Source organism: Mixophyes fleayi, chromosome 4, assembly GCF_038048845.1.
Source record: "Mixophyes fleayi isolate aMixFle1 chromosome 4, aMixFle1.hap1, whole genome shotgun sequence".
In the NCBI taxonomy this organism is placed as follows: domain Eukaryota; kingdom Metazoa; phylum Chordata; class Amphibia; order Anura; family Limnodynastidae; genus Mixophyes; species Mixophyes fleayi.
This window is the reverse complement of record NC_134405.1, coordinates 273,978,714-274,001,504: the sequence shown is the minus strand read 5'-3', so window position 1 is coordinate 274,001,504 and position 22,791 is coordinate 273,978,714. Positions and strand designations below refer to the sequence as shown.

The following is a 22,791-nucleotide window of genomic DNA, read 5'->3' as shown; positions in this document are numbered from 1 at the left end:
TTGAATCTATCTGGAAATCATTAACTACTGATCGACTCCAGGAAATACGTTTAAAGGTGATTCATAGAGCATATATCCCACAGGCAAGACGTTGCTTTATGATGGAAGGGGAGGCAGGGCTCTGTCCAAAGTGCAAAACTCAGAAAAGTTGCATAACTTTTGGGAATGCAGAAAGATTAAGAAATATTGGTATAAAATTGTGGACTTTATTAATTATTGTTTCAAGATACATATTATCTTGGCTGCAGAACCACTTTTATTAGCTGACTTCAGTATGTGCAAAGATGCTTTACTCCCTCACTTCTTTTCTACATACAGACAACTACCATCCCCCCTCCCATTGGTTATATGTTTGTACCCCTTTGATACTATCTGATGTTATTGGACGACTGCATTTACAAATATTTGCTCATACGGTAACTTTCATTTTTTATTTGTATTTTCCAAAAAATATTCAGTACAATTTCTTTTTTTTTTTTTTTTATGTGATGACATTTGTTGTCAAATTCTTGTATCAGAATGCTACAAGACTCTCAATTGTACTTGGATTTCTTGATGTATGTAACTGATATTGTACACAATATTCTTTTTGTCAATGGTTTTTCTTCTGCAAAAAAATTAATAAAAAGAGTTTAAAAAAAAAACATCAAACTTAAGCGCAGTTCCAAGATCTCAAGATGCATTTCGATTTGAATCCTGGTGTAAGTATGCTCTGCCTAAATGGTACATACCTTATGTAGACAGACAGAACAGATTGCAGTATACATATGCACAAGCTTATGTACAATATAAAGTCACATCAGAATGCATACAAAAATATTATATTCTAAAATAAATTAACTTTTTATAAAATTAAATGGTATTTCTTTAAATGCTAATAAAAATATGGTTGGTTTAAAAAAATAATATTTTTTATTTATATTAAATTCATTAATCAAGATGTTCTTAATACCTACTGTAACAAAGGGAGACATTTAGCTGTCAATCTGCAGAAAAGGGATACAAGCAGAGTAACACATTTGGGCAGCAGTGCATCTAGTTTAAGGATAAACAGGTGGAGGACATGTGTTTGACAAAATAATGATATAGAGTCTGATTTAACTTACATGGTTTTGAAAGTGCCTTTTTCCACAGCTACAGGGCCTGTCTGTAATAAGAGTATCAAACAAAAGCAGCTCATGAGAACTGTCTTTTAAAGGGAAGGTCCGTGCATGAAGCAGGTCCTTAATGTTCATACTTAAATCATTTTTCCTCCTGCACAGGGCCTGATTAAGAGATCAGTCCACTGCAGGCTAATACACTGCTGTACGCTCTCTTATCTACCACCAGGCTAATAAGCGGTGGATAAAAACAAACTCATCCTTAATTTAAAATCCGGCTTCCTTCACCCCCACCAGTGGTCATCTTACTGAGTTTCTGAAACTCAGCTCCACTTGACTTTTTGACTTGACTTTTTAAAAGGGTCCCAGTAGTCTTTGTCACTTATTTAATTTTCATCAAAATAGAACTGTATAGCAAAATGGAGGCATGAGCGAGCGCCTCTGAGAGTGAAGATGTGGAGGGGGCTGTTATGTCTACACCTGTAACCATTCTTGTCTCTCAAACACCAACTCTGGGAAGACTCATTGTTTTCAGCCCTTAGCATGGGAATACATCAAGATTAAAACCTTACTACTTTTTTATTTCTTGTTTTCTTTTTACTTTGAAGAACATCTTCCTGTTACATTTTTGCACTCCCAGCAATTTTGCGTTCCCCCAAAACCTTTCACCCTAGACTGGTGCTTAGTCAGCCTATTGTTTAATCAGACCCTGCTCCCTACACTGAACCCCAGCTGCTGATATAGAGGGGAGACTGCCGGCTGCTGTTTCTCCAATGTAGTAATGGGCAGGGAGTGTAGCTCTAGTTGGGGTGCAAATGTCGCCACTGTTCACAGTGGTTATTGACTGCTCATTTTGTATCATTTTGATCAATAAATAGATTTCAACTATTTAATTTTGCCATTTTAGCAAACTTAATATGAACACATTTATTTTTACGTTATTATCTAATTAATGTTTATTTATGTTATGTGATAAAGACACCAGGAAGTTGACAGTAAACAGCTCAGTTGGTTCATGCAAAGATACCAGGTTTACCTGGCCTAATCCTACCCACTTCATGCTGGCTGACCACGCAGGGGTGCCTTTCTATGGCAGGGAAGTCTACCCAGTACCTTCTAGGGTTCTTAAAGTCACTCAGGCAAATGCAGTTAGAAAGTGAAACAATACATTTATTGCAATAAAAACAATCTCTTGACTATTATATACAAGCAGTAAATAAATGCCAGGCAGGTTTACCACATTAGACTGTCCCTTATCCCACTAGCTTAAGGAGTTGACCTGACTTGCTGAATCAAAGACCCATGGTTTTCTCTCAGCTGCAAATGTAGGAGCAGCCTGTTTCCCAGAACACAGGCCAGTGACGATCACCAGGTCTGCTGGTAGAGAACATCCACTCAACACCGGTCAGCACTGCACCTTCCAAGAATCAATCCTCAGCATGAACAACCAATCCCCCCCTGGAGTGGCTCCTTATATCTAGGGTCAAATGTCCACTGTGTTTTCCCCTCCGTGTGAAAACCCCTGGCTCTCTTCTTCTTGAACATTGTTGGGTGCTGGAACAGGGGTTGAAGGGGGAGTAGAGATGAACTGTCCTTCCACAGATGTTCCCCTGCTGTGTCCCTGCCAATATGTCTAGGCTAGTCCTGTGTAAAACAGTGGATACTAATTGGCCTTCCCCACCTCAAGATCAAAGATTGCAGCTACAGCTCCCTCACTTGTATCCTGGACCCCACCTGATTCTTACCCATAACCCACCTGGCTTCACTTTAAGAATAGTGTATACCAGCATCTCTGTAATAACAATATACATTTTTGCAATGACTAACATATAGAGAAAAAGTCTCCTATGACACTGTACATGTACTCTGGTGAGCTAGATAACATTAACAGGGCTATTAAAATTTCATTTTGTTGTGCTCCACATTTTGTGTGAAACAAGGGACAGGCTGGTTAAGGTGATTTCAAACCTTGTTTTGTGACCGTATTGTATTTTATTTTGACAGGAGAGCAGAAAATATGAACCCCTTTTTTTCCATTAAAAACAACCAAATTTACAAACCTATCACTAACAGCAAGACTGTCTAGTCATCGGCCCACTAGTTAGGCATCGGTCACCCTACCCCCAAAAAAAAGCACTCTTAAATACATAAAAACAGGACTTCCACATGTGTGAGTTTACTCTCTGTGTATGTCTGTGTAAGGCTGTTTTCACACACTGCAGTCTGTCACACACCCTTTTCAGCACAAACTGTCTTGGGGAATGCTCTTTGCCACAGTTTTTACAACCTTTGCCTTACAAATACTTTGTCTGGTGGTTAGTTATTTGCATTAATTTTGCTAATTTCATTACGTTTAACTCCTCTCTACAGTAGTATAAAAGATTTCAACTAAAAATCATCGTCCTCATCATCATCATCTATTTATTTATTTATATAGCACCACTAATTCCACAGCGCTGTACAGAGAATTCAATCACATTAGTCCTTGCCCCATTGGAACTTACAATCTAAATTCCCTAACACACACACACACACACACACACACACACACACACACACACACAGACCAAGAGAGACTATCAGTATGTTTTTTTGGAGTAAACATACACTTTTTGAGTTGCTTAATTGTGTAAAAAAATAATAACCTAAAGGAGAAAAATATGTTTTTTACATTGACAAGAAAAAATAACAAAAGTACATCTAAAATGTATCTAAGTGCAGGGCTACATCTAAGTGCATGGCACTTTTTGTAGTAGGTGAATAATGTGCAAAGGGCTTTATCGTGACAAAACCATCTGAAAATTCCACTCCATATTTAATGATTTGTTTCTTTACCTAGAACAATGCTGTTGCTCTGTTCTGTCTGTGTCATGCTAATAGTGTTTTGTGATTACGCTTGAGTATATCAGACTGGAGGTTGTTTAATAAAGCACCTTATTAGTGTGTGCCATGCTGTTCGGGAGCAACTTAAATGGCCCCATCTCATCCCTTTTTTTAAAGTAACATAAACATTTGTATATGAATTATGTGAATTTTAAAATACACATATTGTTGTATTAAGCATTATAGTCTATCCACCAACAAGAAAAATACCACAAATGTAGACTTTTGCGTCAAAAAATGGGTTTAATTAAATCTCCATTGCCAAATTTGCTCCCGGAGGCAGCTGCCTCAGGATATTTCCCCATAGCCACAGCCATTGGGGAAATGTTCTGTGGATAAAATATACTCATTTTCACCTGATTACCATTATTTTATTGTTTTTTTACCTGAATAGATTTTAAAAAAGTGGAGAGATATGGAAACAAATGTTGTGTAATTCTTTAATGAGAGCTTGCTCTTTGTTTTAGGAAATTCATCTGATCCGTTAAAGAAGAATTACGTAGTGCAGTGGCTGTCTAAATCTGATGCAGATTATCCAACCCAAAAAATATCTTCAAGTAAAAGACCTATTTATAATTCTGCCTGTGGCATAACATGCATGCTATCCCAGCTGTGGACTTTTCCTCTCTTTCTTTCACCTTTTGGAATAATTACATTTCCTTGATTTTGTACTTACTCTTGTTCTATTTTCTCTTTAGACTCTGTAGCACTGAACACTGGGTCTTTTTTCCCTTTTTTGGAATAAATTCTATAATCCTATTTACTACCAGTGAAAACAAGTAGCTGTACCATCTATGGGAATAGTACTGAGAATAGCAATCTTTGTTGGTCAATGAAATAGAGAATTCTTTTACTGAAACGATCTTTGATGTAAATCTAGAAGGCTGTGCACACCTGTGGGCAATATAGAGCTGTTTTCCCAATAATTTTAATAATCCGATCTGTTCTAGACATTAAAGTGTAAAGCTAGAGTACTCTTAATATAGAATGATTTTGTTGATATCATACTATAATCAAAATATACACATCCGTTGAGTTCATTTTCACCATAAAAATACTTTTTAAATTATTTTATGGCCTCCATTTTTATAAAATTAAACATAATAGGCATGTTATAACCTTGCTTGAGTGCAGGATCCTTTTTATAGACTTTAACTGGTACTGGTGCTACCATTAGGCACACCAAGGGGGTTTTCTAGGGCGCCAATGATTAAGGAGCACTCTAAAAGTGATATAATGTGACTCATCCAGTGATTTTAATGCCCCCACACGGAGCACCAGCTGCTGACATGAAGGAGAAGTAGACTGCAGCTTCTTCCATGTGATATCACAGCCTAGTGCCACACTCCCAGTCTGGGGTGGAGGGCAGCTCCTAGAGTGCCCCCAGTGCTTTTATTTCCCTTTGCTTTAACAAAAATAGATAATTCACTTTTTAGACTGTTTATTTACCTTACTAGGAAAAATTGTTTGTGAATGTACATTTATTGAAGGAAATTATACAAACTGTTCATAGGCCTCAAAATGTTACTATTGTAAAAAGTGTGTAGAAAAAAAAAACACTGTAAAATAATTAAATGTTGTATACCTATTATTGCTGCACTGTTGTCCACAATAAGTACACAATAAAAAAAGAAAGATACCATACAAGTGCAAAAACACCAAAAACAGAGTAGCCTATTTCTACAAATATCAACCTAAACTTGTAAAACAGATAAATATAACAGTGACAAATAATTCTCTTATATCTGGTGCTTATTGGTTTTTAAACACAAACACAAATTAATGAATACAATGCCAGAGTAATGTCACTTTTAAAATGGTTTTATAAATAATATGTATTCGATTCTTAAAACAGGATTGGGTTGTAAACAATAGTCACTATAACATTGCTTCAGATCTTTTTTGAATCATCTTCCAATAATCAAGAAGCCTCCTCCAGATATTTTTTATGCACAAAATAAAAAGATAGAAAGACCGTTTAGATACTTCAATCAACCATTTGTATCTGGAAATTAAAACAGGGTGTGCGCCTTTTCCAAAAGAAACACACATACACTCCCAGAGAGAGAGAAGAAGTATGTAAGCTACAGAGGAACCAATACATTTGTGAAGCCAAAGAAATTGTTCCAAATAAACACGATTCCCACTTAAAGGAATCTTTATCACATTAGCCTGTATTGTACTTTCATCCTTCTGTTTCCCAGATATCTTCGCTTTTCTGTACCGATTGTGTTGTGATATTTTATAGATCCTACAATCAGTATTGCAAAGAGTTCCGAAAAAAGAACGAAATAATCCACAGTTTCCTCAGAACATTTATTTTACATAAGACATAGTACATTGCATATTTAAAACATTAAAACACATATATGAACAGCATGAACAGATCTATGATAAGGTCCCCAGGTCTTTATTTCTCATCCCTTACCTAGAGCTTCTTTTAACAATCTTGTTTAGGTTGCTAGAATCTTTACACAGATTGTAAACTTGTTTTAACCTCATTTAGGTCTTTATCAAGGCATTCAATATGGAGGAAAGCACTTCCCGTGTTCATAGCATGAATATTTGCATATTTAATTAGAAACTCACAAAAGACCTGTGGATTAAATTGTATTCACAAAGAACTGAAACAAAATTAAAAAAACAATTTTAAAAACCCAAAACATTATTTAAATGGTAAAATGCTGAAATCATCAAGCGAGGGAAGAGAATCATCAAATTTTAATTTTCAATTGGCCATAGAATAAAAGAATGAGCATGAAAGAGATGAATAGGATTACATAGCACAACAATTTTCACTATCCTCAAAGCACAAAACAAACAGTTATCAATATTTCTGTTCTTTCTCATATTAAACCACTGCTGATTGTTCTCTTTCTTAAGTGTTCTTAAGTATTAAAAACACAACTGCAGTCAAAGATATCATGCCACCTCATTTTAGAATACCAAAATGCTGCACACCCAGTGCTACAATTTTTATTAACAAATTTTACAAAATAAATCACCTTTCTCCAAAACGAGTTCTGAACTTATACTGAACTAAGGAATTCTATAAAAAGGGGAAATTCACTGTATACTGAGCACTCTTTAAAAGCCGCTTCAGTTTCCTTCTGAAACTGCCAGAAGACATTTCCTTTTAAATCTGTCACATTCTAGCATCTTGAAGGCAATTAATTCAATAAGTGTTCAAGCAGCATTTTTAGATGTCAAGAGGAATAGATACGATAGTTACTATAAATCCATTTACAAAAAAAGAAAAAAAAGTCTACCATTATTCATACACCCTTACATTCTCATCAGATGATAGATAAGATATACTGAAAAAGGTTTATCTTAATTCAGAACATTATTTGAAATGCATTAGGTTAGAAAAGGCAGATAAAAACAAAACCCCTATCTAGGAGTTCTTCCATTTTTCATACATTATATGCTAAAACATAATAGGAGGTATAGAAACATGTTGTTGTGCTAGATTGCAAACTTATAAGAACCATTGTAACTCAAGAGAAAAATTTAGCCCTATTAGACATATGGGGGTAAATGTATCAAGGTCCGATTTTTTTCAGCGTTTTAAATTTGCAGCAAATCGCGGGTGATAACCCGCTATTTTAGTCCCCAAGTTGCCAGATTTATTAAACTGTGATTTTGACTCAGATCTTAAAAATCGCTGGTCATCTCTGGCGTTTTGCTGCGATGTCAAACACTTCCGTGTTTAGCTAACTCTCCTGTTTCCTGCGTGTTTAGTAAACACATCACTGTTACACTGTTCTGCCGATAGAGCGGAGGTCCCGGCAGCTGTCAAATGTTTAAAAATAGATAAAAGTTTTTTTAAAAAAAGCGTGGGCTCCCCCCGTCCGACCACTATTAACTCTAGTGCTGCCAGCCTACTGCTGGTTTACGTGAAAATCAGGGAAAAAATTTACGTGGGGTCCCCCGATTTTCACTTAACCAGCACTAGGCAAACCAGCCTGGGGTGGGTGGCACTATAGCAGGGGGTCATGCGACAGGGGCCCCCTTCCATAATGGCAACCAATCCCAGAATAGTCAGCGCTGAGCTGGATTCTCTAGGGAATGGGGTCCGCCAAAAAAAACAAGCAGGCCCCCCCTCTAGGGACAACCAGCCCAGTGTGGAAAGCACTAGGGCTCTTCCTACACCCCTGGGTGATTGGTGTAGGGTTATAACAGCGATAGACATGTAAAAAACTAACACGCCATTTTGTTTTATGAAACTACAAGTCACAGCCAGCCAGGGTGCCATAAACAGTCTGGGCATGCTGATGCTACAAGCATGAGCAAACCCATGGCAGCCAGGGCATGCTGGCACTTGGAGAACCACAAGTGCCAACATGCCCTGACACCCATGGCTTGCTGACACATGTAGTTCCACAAAATAAAAAGTTTACAAAGCCACAACTCCCTCATTCAAACCACATGCATTTAATAAAAATAATAAAACCCCAATAAAGACACTAAACAGCTTAATTTCTACCACAAAATTTTATTAAAAATAATAAAAGCCCAATAAACTCACCAGTGATGCTTTCATCTGTCGTCATATATATTTGTAAAATCCAATCCGGAACATGCTTGATTAAAAAAAAAAAAAAAGATGACAGACGCCGCAAACAGCTTCTACACTGTAGAGGCTCTGATACACAATGAGCTTAGCTCTTGCGCGAGGTCTGTTTATAGTATTAGGGGAGTTTGATCTCTATCGATTTTGGAAATAGCGATTTTGACAGAAACACAACTCTGGCGATTTAACATGAAATCTCAGGTTCATACATCAGCGAGTTTCAACTCTCCCGAGAAAATCGCTGGATTTGCAAAATCTCACGTTGATACATTTATCCCCCTGGGGCTTGATTCATTAAGGATCTTAAATTAAGAAGTTTCTTATTTAAGTCTCCTGGACAAAACTATGTAACAATGCAAGGGGTGCAAATTAGTTTTCTGTTTTGCACATAAGTTAAATACTGACTGTTTTTTCATGTAGCACACAAATATCAACTTTAAATTTCAGTGTACACATAAGCTATCAAGTGTTTGTGTGCTACATGAAAAAACAGTCAGTATTTAACTTATGTGCAAAACAGAAAACTAATTTGCACCCCTTGCATTGTAACATGGTTTTGTCCAGGAGTCTTAAATAAGAAACTTCTTAATTTAAGATCCTTAATTAATCAGGCCCCTGGTGTTTAACTGGTAAATCCAGTGCATTTCTATTTTTAGCTAATCTGGAAATCATATCTCAGTTGTTCCAGTGGTTTTCAATTTTTTCAATTGCTCAAAATTTTTATGCCTTCTGTCGAGCACTGATGTTATTTTTTTAAAGTGAATAGGTACAGTGTGAGTATCTAAGCCCTTTTCCCTCCATTATAAGGATAACACACCAGCAGATGCTTTTGTTCTCTTTTCAAAATTCTTTGCAATATTGATTGTAGGATTTGTGAAATATTACAACACAATCAGTAAAGAAATTGTATATACCTCTTCTCTCAAAGACCCTAAGACCCTACAAAAGTGATGATCATGGATAAGGAGCCCCGCTATGCACACAGTAGCCCAAGTGGTTCCAGCCTTCTGTGCCCACTAGGTAACCATACCCCTGGGATACTGTTACAATTGCTTGGGAGATCCAAACAAGGCAGGACTTGGTCCTGCAAAACAAGGTAAAGATTCTGATTGGGACAGTGCTGCAGTGTCAGAAAGTGGTTAGGATGTGAAATTTCCTGGATGAGCCCAATTGGGAACAAATATTTGCTGGAATAACATCAAAGCTGACTCAACTATAACATGGGTCATACAGCCCAGTTCTTGATGTGCAGACCCAAAAGGAATTTGCCTCCTGTGAGCAGCCAGAGGAGCACCAGTTGAAGTTGAACAAATTACTGTCACAGCTTGGAGCCCTTGCCTGAAATGAGTTTGGAGAAACTGGTTTGTAGAGTGCCAGGTTTGAGGTATCCCTTGCCCTGATCTGATGAGAGGGGAAAACATAAGGTGCCTAGCCAGGGACCAGGACCACCCAATACAAGCCTTTAGTGATTTTCAGAGATGGGTACTCATACCTGGTCCCCCCCATGAAACTGTGGGAACAGTTGCAGTTTTCAGAAAAGTGTTTTGAGGTGGCTGGGGGTGAGGCCTCAGAGAGGGGGTTGCTTGATATCCCACTATGGAAAACCCAGTGCCATCAGTTGGATATTGATTGGCACAGCCTGAACAGCTTCTTGCCATCCAGAAATTCAGAGACTTTGTTTGTTCCTAGCCCTGCCCCAGAGCTATTGCCCTACCTCTTTCCCTATGCTGACTTGGAAGAGGAGAAATTGGCAAGTGAATGCCAGGTCATTGAGGATTTATTGGAGATCTCAGATCAAGGATGTTACAATGACCCCTGTGAGTATGGATCCTACAACCGGGTGGATGTCAAAAGAAGCCATCCACAACCCAGGCAGTTGTCCCATCCAAGGGAGTAGTAACTGCACAGCCTACCTCTAATACTGTCATAGAGCTACAGTCCTTTAGTTTCCCTTAAGCTGATTTGAAGAGTTTGGAAGTCATCACGGTGCTGGCAAAACACCAACTGCCATTGGGTAGATTTTGGGGATGTAATCTTGGGAGGTGTGTGGAGATGCCCACACTGTATCGGGGGCCACGCGCGAGCAGTAAAATATGCCTGTCCTTATGCAACTGACAAATTTATGTTTGAGACAGATGGAGAGGGAAACTGCTCCCTGTCAGCAACCCACTGTTTGTTCCCAGGTTGGGACCCATGGAGTGAGTGTGGGAAGGGCAGCCATGTGCAAGTCTGTTTTGGGCCCAAAGTTATTTGCTACCACGGACATGTAATTTGGAAGCTGGTGGAAAAATTTCATAATTCCACCAGACCCAAAAGGGTGTGCACTAGACTCTTTGGGTAGCATGGGTCTTAGTCTTTTTAACCCAGGTGGGGTTACCAGTCCTTCCGGGAACCACGACTAAAAAGTGGGTCATAATGTGAGGAAACGATGCCCCTCAGTAGGCCAACACAGGGCCTTTACTTTTTAGTTCCCTGCCATTCCCAAGGACTGACCAGTTGCTCTGGCGTTTGTTATTATGTGGATCATTACCTGCCAACAGAAAGCACCTCATGGGTTAAATCCCAGGACTTGAGCCAATTACTCTGTCATTGTTCCATTTATTTGCTTACTATTGTTCTTCTCTGGATGGTAAGAGACATTAAGGAGCCTGATCCAGCATGGGGTCATCCAGAGAAGGACATCTGGGGGAGGTAGGAGGGAGAGACACAATAACCACCAACCAGGACTCTGCACTACTCACCTGGCTGGTCACAATCACCATGGAAAGTTGGTGGGTTTTAAAAGGTGGTTACCATAGGCAGATCCTCATGTTAGTGACTGACTTTGGCTAAGAGATGATAATCTGACATGGGACTCTGTGGATTTACTTCATCATTATTCCTGTGTGGAATTGCTCTTCAGCTCCTGTGTCGACTTGAGCATCTTTGTTCCTTTGTGGATTTACTTTCATTATCTGCCCAAGTCAGGAAACTTGCCTTTACAAGCCATCGCCGCTTTAAATTTTAGCTGCAAAGTCGCCGATTTCTGGCGAGTTGAACAAATCGGACTTTCATACATTTACCACCTGGTGACTATTCCTTGGTTATGTGTTGAAGTGGTAGTTACCAATGTATCAGTTATTTGGCTCTTCTCAGATCTCCACAGTGCAACCACAAATAATTATACCAGCAGTGCCCTTAAACGCCAGAAGTGGTTGCCCAGTGATTACACCAATAGTGATCACACATGATTATTCTGTGCACACAAATAATTGTCCTGTTCCGTAGCACATTCATTTTTAACTGCCTCATTACAAAGGCACAGTGTACAAAGACATAGTTACAGTTCATACACCAAAATGTATATTGCACAGACTCTGAGCCATCTTGTACAGACCTTCAGTTCAATGACACCAAACTTTTGTCAGGAAGGGAGCCAAAAAAACAACTCCCCATTTGTGTCAATGAATTGTTAATTAACTGTTAGCTGTTAAGTCGGAACCTACCTTCTCATGCATTAATATCATCATCATGGAACCAGGATCCCACAAAGCATCTGTATCTGTTTGACATAAATGCAATAGGATGACATTTAGATCCTGGTCTGGCCATGCCCAAATTTTGAAATATATGACTCTGATGAGGAAGAATGGATCAATTAAACACTTGTAAGCCACTGATGTTATGTTCAAAAGTGTGTTTAGTGTGGCAGGAGCCTTAGGTTATAGCTTCCAGCTTCACGTGAACTTCACCTGTGTGACACCAATAAGTGCAACCAGCTTTCCACCAACAGTGTACAATGGATCCAAGATTAACAGGCATTTGACACCTCCTGGAAATTTACAGCAAGATCTTGTTCAGCTCCTTATTCTCATCGCTATCATCTCACACTTTTTATGTCCAATCCAGCATTTCTGAGAAAGCAACTTAAAGTCTATACTGTTCAGTGTAGATTATGTGTACAATAGCTCCAAGATAAACATGTGTTTGACCCCTCCTGAAAATTACAGTTGGAAATGGTGACTTTAGCAGTCACTGCATTAGGCTGAACTTTGTGTTTTTATTATATTCCTTGTTGCTGAAAACATTCCAGAACTTTCTTAGCCTTTTAGCAAGAAGCAAACCTTTGTTTAAAAGCCACATTCACAGATGGGTAAATGAAAAAACATTTGATTTGCAGATATACGGTAACATTCAAACATTACTTTGTGTATTAAAGGACCAAATGTGTGCCACAAAATCACACTCTCCATCATTATGCTGTTTCCACAAGCTTACACTTTTGAGAATTTGCAGTTAGGATCCATATACCGCTGCAATATTAGCACATTTGTTCTGTAGCTTGGTCATTATAATTTGTGTGAAACAGTAAGAAATGTTAGTCATCAACCATAAACAATGCATTTCATATTTCCCAATATCAAGTGTTTGTGTTCCTCAGCCCACAGAAAATGCACCTATCTTACTTTTAAAGTGCATTTGACTATGGTATGAGCATTTTATTATATCTAGTGTTCAAATCCTGCTTATTTAGCTTGTCAGGGTGGTTTTGAAGCAGACATGAATGAAACAACCTGTAGTCAATTATACACAATAGAAATATACGTGTATTTACCTTGCGGGAGACAGAGACCTCTCCACTCATATAATTGTGCAAGTGAGGGTAGAGCTGTGTATGATGGGAGCATTGTCATGATATGAAGATGGGAAGCAAGCAGGAAGCCACAAACTGAGAGTTAGTAACATGAGGCTTCTATCAAACTGATACAGGAAAAGTTTGGTGGCAAATGCTACTTTGATAAAAAATTAAATAAATATATATATCGTGTTTGTTTACAGTAGTGCACCACATTTGTTGGCTACCATAACCCAAGTGGGAGAAGGTAGAATGAGTTACACATTTCAATTTTACTAAGTTTTACTTAGCTGTAAGTTGATTGACTGTAGCCATATGGTGTCTATTTTGTGTGTTCTAGCTAACACAATTAGGATTTTGCAGACGTACTCACAAAATGTTATAGCTGACTTAATAGCTGCTTCCAAAGCCAGAGTTATGTTCCATTGCAAGTTTTGGCTATCTGGTAATTGTGAGCTTGAACTAGGTATGCAACTTCTCTGGGATCCTGTGCTAATTAACTACCATCATTAACTGTCAATGGCAGTAGGATAATCCATTGTTGCCAACAAGAACCTATGGATGCTGTGTTCAAGCAATTCTGTATTATAAAAATCCAGTCCATGACCATCCAAAACAGGAAAGAAGCCTAGGAAGCACACATGACAAACTGGATCTGGTAGAAGTAGACTTGCCAAATTTTTTATTTTCTTCTTTGTACTGATGTTATAAGTTCTGTCATTAGGAAAGATTTATTGGAATTGCCTGTGTCAAAATTTAAAAGTAGATTGGATACAAGCCATGATTGGCCATCAACCTTAACTGAAGTAATACATTTTCCCCTTTGTAAGCTCCCTCTTAAATATTAAATCTTGTTTGCTGCAAAAATATGTTCTTGCTATTACATATGTATTGAAATATAACCAATATAAGCACTACTACTTTTGGTGCTAGGTGAATTTAGGAAATATGTCTAAAAATTTAGGTGCTTGTAGTTATGTCAGATTGACCATTTAGTACCAGCCTTATATGCAATGTAAATGCTTTATAGTTATATTGTTCAGTTTAGATGTATGATGTATGTCCACTAAAGAGCATTTGCTCTGTGGGGTTGCATTTTCACAAATGAGCCTTGGTAGGAATTTTACTGAAACACAGAATGTAATCACAATCAAAAGTGTAGTCAGGATTAATTTCCAACATTTAACCAGAAATATTTTCTAATTATTATGAAATTGAGAGAAAAGAAATCTTTTGCTTTCTTTCCTTTGAGCCTACTGTTTCCAACTAGTAGGCAACAGTTATATATATTATCCACAAGTGTGCATACTGGAATATGTAAAAACAAATGTACTGTACAACAAATCACATTATTCAACAGCTAGCATATTTGCCTTTGAAATTTACTGGGGATGACACTACAGTATTGATGTTTAACAGAGCTTTTGAAATTTCAGCAATTAGTGGTACTGTTAATGAAATAGGCATGGCATTACACACACACACACACACACACATATATATAATTTATTTATTTTGATTATCTAAAAAAAATAATTCTGTTTCTTCTGAACTATTTTGGTGCTATGCCAAACTTATGTTCTTGTAAATGGGAAAAATAACCAAATTTGTGTTGGGCTCGAATATGAGTTCATTGATGTATAATATCACGTGTCTCTTCTTTAAATATACAATGTTGCAAATGTTTAAGCATGAGAGATATCATTGGAAAACAAAGAGATTTGAACTGTCAGTTATTAATTGACTTGACTTCAAAAATGTTATTATATACTTAACCAACAATTGTAATGCAACTATATTCTACACATACTTCTGAAATAATTAGTCCCAACTCGTATTTGGGTAGTATTTCCCATTTATTTACTAATGCTTGCTTATTTTTATTAAAATAAATATTTGCTATGTGTTATGTTACTATTACTATCACATGTGTGGCAGGGTTTTTCAACATACGTGTACCCCAAAGGGGTATTTTTACCTGTTAAATGTAATACTTTTACAAATATTGTATACAAAATAAGTCAGAGTGGATAGGTTTAAACATTTATGGCATATAATATACAAACGTTTACGGCATATAATATGTGTTTAAACATATACAGCATATAATATACTAAAGTGCATAGTCAACTAGTATGCATTGCAAGTTTATAAAACAGGAATACCTCAATTTATATGTACTTATTTAGTTTATAAAGTATAGTACAATAATAATGCCTTAATATTGACACAATACTTTTACTTGAATTATGGGCAAATACAAACGTATTGTTTTCAAAGCTAGCAAACTGTCTGCAAGACATAAAACTTTGTCATACTTTTCTTTTTTTCAATAATGTATTACATTAGTACTGTCATGCCTATAGTTGTTATACATAAATATTGACTCATGTGTTTACATTTTTTCTTTGCATTACATAATTGTAAAAGAAAATGTCAGCTATTTTCTTTCACATTTTAAAATCGTTTAATGTGAGTAATTGACTTTTGATCTGTTGTTGTTGTTGTAATACTAGAAAGAAAATATTTTTTTTAGCCCACATGACACGATTATACTATAACAATTAATTCATCCAAACATATTTTTACTATCGGATGAATTATACTTTCAAAGCGTGTCCACACTGGTTTCATTCTACTAAGCTTTCAAAACCGTGAGTAGCTATTAAATCATAGCAAGAACCATTTCCTTTTTTTTTTTTTTTTTGATAAATAGGTGACTTTATTGCATCACAAAGAGAAATAAAAGGAGAAAAGTTGTTTTTTTCTAGGATATCAGAAAAAAATGGATGGATTATGGATCAATTTGTTATTAATGCATTATCCTTTACTTTTTAGCTAAGCAAGTATTGGGAATAAAAATCAATCTTTAACCCCAATAAAGTTGATTACTAGCCCCAATGATTGGGATGATTATCTCTATAATGGGAAATCCAGTAACATGACATGCCCCATTACAATGTTAACCATCAGACTAGTCAGCACAGCACTTTATGCGACATATTATTGTTTCCTGTAGAAGTGCTCAGTCTTCACATCACTCTACAAGCTATGGAATGGTTCATACACTGGATAATACTCCATGTATAGTGTCATCTTTATATAAATTCACTCTGAATGTCTCCCACTTCTATTTAAATTATTTTTACATAGTCTGAAGTTTAGTACCTGTTACCTAGATATTAGTACCTATACCTAGATTTGAAGTCTTAAGTGCATTTATATATTTATGGCAGCATTTATTTTTTTTCCTTGCGATGTTACTAAACGGAGATGTTTAAATATGTGTTTCTTTGGACATTTTCTCCAAAGCTTTTGGACGTCCCCTTATAATAATCAGGGTTGCCTAGAACTGGAACTTGTTATATCATTTCTAGGTAGGCTATGCGTTCCATCTTTATAATGTATATAATATGTAATACATACCTCCCATCCATCCTGATTTAAGTGGACCATCCAGATTCTAGGGTACTGTCCCACCATCCGATTCCTGACTGTTGGGAAGTATGTCCTGTTCACCTGCCTCTGCTGTGAGCAGCAATATAGGGTTGTTTTTTAGGAGAGGGCGGAGGGGGGAGTTGGGGAAGTTTGGCGTAGGCATGCCCCCATTGTGAAGCAGTATGCCCCTTTTCCAATGTATCCAGATTCCAAAAATGTACATGTTTGTAAGTATGTGTAATATGGTATTATATTTTTAGAAGCTGATGAAACCTTACCTTAAGTGAAGGGACTAATAGGTTTTTTTTTTTTCTACATTTTCACCATACTGTTCAGCTTCAGAAACAAGTGTTTATTGCTATTCTTTGTCAGATGTTGTCACTGCTGCTTACTCATCCTTAGTAAATTACCCTAAAGATAACTGTCAATCAGTTGAAAGGTATGATAGTGGTTCTTTGGCAATAGAATATCTGAGTGAAGCACTATGAAATTATATGTCAAATTGTGTGCTATAGCATAGAGTGATAGCTATTTTCTTCAAAATACTCAGTTCTCTGATAATTAAACCACAGTTAGATTAGCCTCATGTATATTTAAGTAATTGTTCTTCTGATTTTGTCTCTTTCTGCTGTTTCTGTTACTGTTATGTTGTGACTGTGCTCCATGTACCCAAAATGTTTCTCTCTTTGTCTTTTCTACTCCCAATGTGCCTGTCTCATTTACCCCAATGTGCCTGTCTTTATTTTTCATGTGTGTACTATGCCTCACTATATCTACAAATGGAGCCAGGTTTTTTTTAAGCTAAGTGGCACCATCAGGCTCATTTTATATTACAATAGCTTAGCTAACAGAGCCTTGCTTCATCTGTATATTTGGCAGTAGACATGCGTGCCTTATATTAAATACAGTTGAGTATGTCTATTTAAAATTGTACAAGGTAAATGACTGTGTCACCACTGTACAAACAAGGTCTACAGGATTTTTTTTCCAAACTATTATGGAAGAGTAGCCTGAACTGTGTCAAGGAGAATACCTACAAAAGTGTGAATGGAGATTAAGGATGGTCAAATCTTTTTGTTAAGTACAGTTTTAGTACCTTACGTTTGAAACCTTTGTGTGAAGAATGTTTTCATCCCTGGTTCTTTCCTTTTCTGAGAGACCGGGTGAATTGTGATTTAATGAAGAGCATGATAAATACCTCTCCTTGTTAATTTTGCCCCAAGCCTGATAGCTGTGAAGCAGAGGCAAGTGACTGACTAAAAGTAAGTCTGGAAAACTAGTCCAGGAAACTAGTGGACAGGAGAATTCTTGCTTCCCACTTTAATGATCCACTGGCCCTGAGAGATTGCCCAGACCTGGGATTCAGAATCAAATTCATATTAGAGAGAATCCTGAGAATTTCCTTAAAGATGAGGGATATTTTCAGACTCTTTCATGGGAAACCTGGAGTGCTGCAGGATCAATGTTTAATGTTAGTGATTAGGCATAGTGATAGTGGTATTTAAAAACAACCAGTAATTACTTATGTGTGTATTTTAGGAGGGAAGGATTATATATTTATGCAGGTAAAGTAAATTATTGGAGAAGTACAGCTCCTATTGTTAATGTTTTTTTATTCTGTAAAAAAAATATTTTTAGAATATTTAATAATTGTTGGAGTATTAAATGAAATATCGATTTCCCACTGACAAAGCTGTTATATTCAATGTAGTTGTAGTGCACAATTCTGATTTATACACATGTTGCAAGTTCATTACTAGACACTGTAAGCATAAGTTCTGAATCCACAAAAATGAGCTTCTACAGCGCACCTGCTATTTTGTGACATTGTCTATTTTTTGGCGGAGATATGACCATTTTTATGTGAAGTTCATGGATCTGCACAAATAACTAGTATAAAAAACAAAAAATTTAAAGCTTTTTTTAATTAATTGTAAATCAAAATCAATCAATAATTGATTACATAACCTTTAGCTCCAGTTATAGCTGTGATTCACTAACAACTTTTCACATGTGAACAGTATAGTTTTTACCCATTCTTCTTCACAATATTGCTTGAGCTCCATTACATTGGGTGGGGACTGCTGGTGAGCAGCATTTTCAATCATTCCACGGGTTCTCTATGTGATGCTGCAGTTTATTTGGGCCACTGTAGGACAATGATAATTTTGTATCAAAGATACCATGTTGTAAGTGGGTAAAACTTTAGGTGAGATTTCATTTGAGTTTTCTGAAACAATGGTTTACTTTTTGCCAATCATCCTTAGGGGGAGTGAAGTGCCCAGGCTATTGTTATCCCATGAACTGTTCTCACAGTTTAATTTTGCCATGGAAGACTGTAACTCTGTGAGAATTGCCATTGGTGGCCAGGCTAACAAGTAACCTTGTCGCCTACATTTTCAGTTTTGATGGACTGATTTTTGTAGATAAACTTACGTTGTGCAATATTCTGTCCATTTCTTTTACTGACTTGACAGTGATACAAGGGATATTAAAACTATGGGAATTCTTCTTCTCTTCTTTTCTCTGATGTTTTTCATTAATCTTTTCTCAGATTTGTTTTGAAAATTATTTTATCTTCATGATGCTGCTCATGTTTGAAACTGCACTAACCAACTATGGGACCTCTAACAGACATTTATTTTAAACTTGGCTGGAGCATCTTAATTGTACACATGTGTACTCCAATCAATTATTTGACCTCTGATATCCAGGTTTTATTGAGATGTATCTTTGCCAGTTCTCTGTGGGCATACCATTTAAAAACTACCCCAACAAAGCGGTTGTCATGAGAATTAGTGATCCTTTTGTTTGGTCAGATATGATTGTGAAATATTATGAAAATGATATATGAAAACGCTTTTCAATCATATAGTGTGATAGAGCCCTATGACTACTCATGTTCTCTCGCTACTCTGCATCTACCTCCTCCCTTTGCCAATGAATTCAATTAAATCTCCGTACAAAGCCCTTGCCATCTCCTTTTCCCCCTACATCTCCAATCCCATCTTCTTCCACACTGCCTTTCCCCCACCCCCATTCACTCGTCTCAGCCATCGACCACTGCCTTACCTTCCCTCTGATTCCTGCCTTCAAGACTTCGTCTGTGCTACTCTCCACCTCTGGATCACACTACCTCACTCTATCAGACTCTCCCCCAGTCTCCAATGCCTCAAACACTCCCTAAAAACTCACATTTTCACCACCTAACACCTATCACCACCCCTCCAACTCCCCATATTCCTGTCACCTTTCTGAATTTCTACTCCAACCCGTCCTCTGTAGCATGTAAGCTCTCACAAGCAAGGTCCACCTTCCTCTTGCACTTCCACAATCCCTTACTGTTTCATATAATGCCTTTTGCTCCAGGTTCCACTCTTCTCTTGTCATTCAGTATTGCTATATTACGCCTCTTTTCAGTCCTTCATAATATCTCTATCTGGCGGTGCTACCACCACTCTGTGACCCAAGTTATTTATTTATTAAATTTCTCCTTTTGTAATACTGCTCCCATTTATGAAACCCCTGTTTTTGCTACACTACTTGTATTATGTTACCCTAATATCCTCTCAGTCACTAGCGTTATTTAATGTTTTTTCGAAATGTGTCTATCCTTTTTATACTGTGCAATGTTACTTGAATTGTGTCTAACCTGTTTGTAGCACTCCTGTATGGCGCTGCAGAATTAAAAACAAACAAATCACAGTGGTTCTACAGGTAATCCAAAAAACTGGTAATGCAGTGTGGATAGATAAACAATTTTAATTAAAATTCAAACACAAAACCTAAAACTTCATAAAAGGACCAATACTCAATTGCATATACATATACATCATCTAGCGAGGAGTACTTGAAGTAAATAGGTGCACCTATATAAAAAATTTGGATCCAATTAAAGGAACTCCACAGATGAGATGGAATAAATTGTATTGGAATTGAGTTCAAACCTCTATGCAAAAAAACGCATAATTTAGTCCTTGTGAAACCATAAGATTTCAGACTCAGCAAGATATTGAAATACGGAGTGGACAGTTCAAGAAGTGTCAGTATAGAAATCACTTCAAATCTCCAGCACCTGGGCTAGACGATGTTCCGCCCGATGTTTATATTTTTAGTGCACTTTGTTGTTTGTTGTTAATAAAATCTTGCTCAACAGTAAGTCTATTCATAGGCAAATCGATATGGAGGAAAAAAACACAGTCCATAAAAGAAGTGCTTGCTTACCAAATGCTGGCATAAACGGCATGTCACCCGAACGCTGCTTCTTACTTCGTTGGTATGTGAAAGCTGTTGTTACAGCCAAAATCCTCCTCCATCCTCCTCCAACAAAGTGCACTAAAAATATAAACATCGGGCGGAACATCGTCTAGCCCAGGTGCTGGAGATTTGAAGTGATTTCTATACTGACACTTCTTTAACTGTCCACTCTACGTATTTCAATATCTTACGGAGTCTGAAATCTTACGGTTCCACAAGGACTAAATGATGCGGTTTTTTGCATAGAGGTTTGAACTCAATTCCAATACAATTTATTCCATCTCATCTTTGGAGGAGTTCATTTAATTGGATCCAAATTTTTTATATAGGTGCACCTATTTACTTCAAGTACTCCTCGTTAGATGATGTATATGTATATGCAATTGAGTATTGGTCATTTTATGAAGTTTTATGTTTTGTGTTTGAATTTTAATTAAAATTGTTTATCTATCCACACTGCATTACCAGTTTTTTGGATTACCTGTAGAACCACTGTGATTTGTTTGTTATTTATTGTTTAGTCTACAGGGACGCAGACCCCGTGCAGTGGTTCTCTTGTTTATCCCCATATTTTGCTCCAAAAGATACCTTGTTGAGAATTAAAAACAATAATGCTCTGGTTGCTCTATAAAAATACCATCCTCTGTTCCACTGGATGGACATGTCACTTTCTCCAAATAATAGCTCTTCTTTTGTTCAAAAGCAGAACAGTATTCTGTGTATACTGATTCCTTAAATTAATCTTTATTTTAAACTGCAGTTAGTTTTTGTTTTTTTAATAGCAATTCACAACAGGAATATTTATTAATAGTTGCTTTAGCCTAATTTAATTTTACTATAAAGCTGATGCTCTGATATCTGTCAATTTCCTGTGGTTTGAGCCCTGTTGTCAAGTTACTGAATTATTGAATTATCTATTTATCAGCTTCCGTACCTTGTTCACACGTTTTATTTGTGATACATTGTCAGCTTTTATGTACATACTACATGTATTACTCCTTTTGAGTATAGCTCCTATTTGCCATTAGCTATGTATTAGTAATATGTATATAATAAGCATCTTGTTAAATATACTACCGCTTTTGCTTAATTTAACTTCATCACATATGCTTCTATTGAAATACAACCAATGTTTATCTAGACGGTTCAATTACAGGTTATTCTCATCAAGCTTTTTTATTTCAAAACAAATGAATTTAACAAATATCGAACAAATAATATATTATACAATCTTATTTAATTTATTTGCTTAATAACATGGAGACATTTTTTTTGTTCTAAACATTCAAACAGGTCTAAAACAATATTTTACTGAAAATTGCATGTGCATTTAAATTGATACTTTAGTTATGCAGCATCAGAATCTATATAGTTGAGGCATATCATGAAGATTTCAAGTTTAATGTATACTCAATACTCCTTTATCTTATTTGTTAGGGGCGTTTTGGAACATTCACTGCTCATAATACTAGTGCTAATGTAATAATGTTAATAAGCACTATATTTTAGGTCTATGGACCAGTTGTTAGAAATATGTACACAGTTACAGTTCATTTATGAATAAATTTCAATAACTTATAATTAAAGACGTATAAAATGCCCTGAACTAGGTCATTTTCTTGAAAACCATTCAATCATAATTATGTTTTCTGTTTTAAGTGCAGTACAATATGTTTGATGTATTAATTGCTCAAAATATACCAATCCTTATTGTTAAAAAAATGTAATAATCACACATGTTCTTATTGTGTAATCACAGTTTATGGCTTCTGTGAATTGTATGTTTCCTGACAATGTGAAATAAGTATGTACTACTTTGCACTGGCTCTGAATACTGTTATATAGAAAAGAAATATGTTTAATTGTAATAATATATTTGTCTGTAAATGTGACATTATGAAAAAGTATGTGTTTTAGAATAT

At 36.5% G+C, this 22,791-nt stretch overlaps 1 protein-coding gene across 2 annotated transcripts in view; it reads left to right on the top strand.

Moving 5' to 3' along the window:
• Positions 1–22,791, top strand: part of LOC142152766 (A disintegrin and metalloproteinase with thrombospondin motifs 2-like) — a 775,540-nt gene that overhangs the window by 694,856 nt on the left and 57,893 nt on the right. The window contains exon 21 of one of the 2 annotated variants that reach the window (XM_075209747.1): positions 4,451–4,540. The exons of the other annotated variant lie outside the window; for it this stretch is intronic. Coding sequence (XP_075065848.1) covers positions 4,451–4,540 — 90 coding nt within the window. The remainder of the gene's footprint in view (positions 1–4,450; positions 4,541–22,791) is intronic. 2 annotated transcript variants of the gene reach the window in all.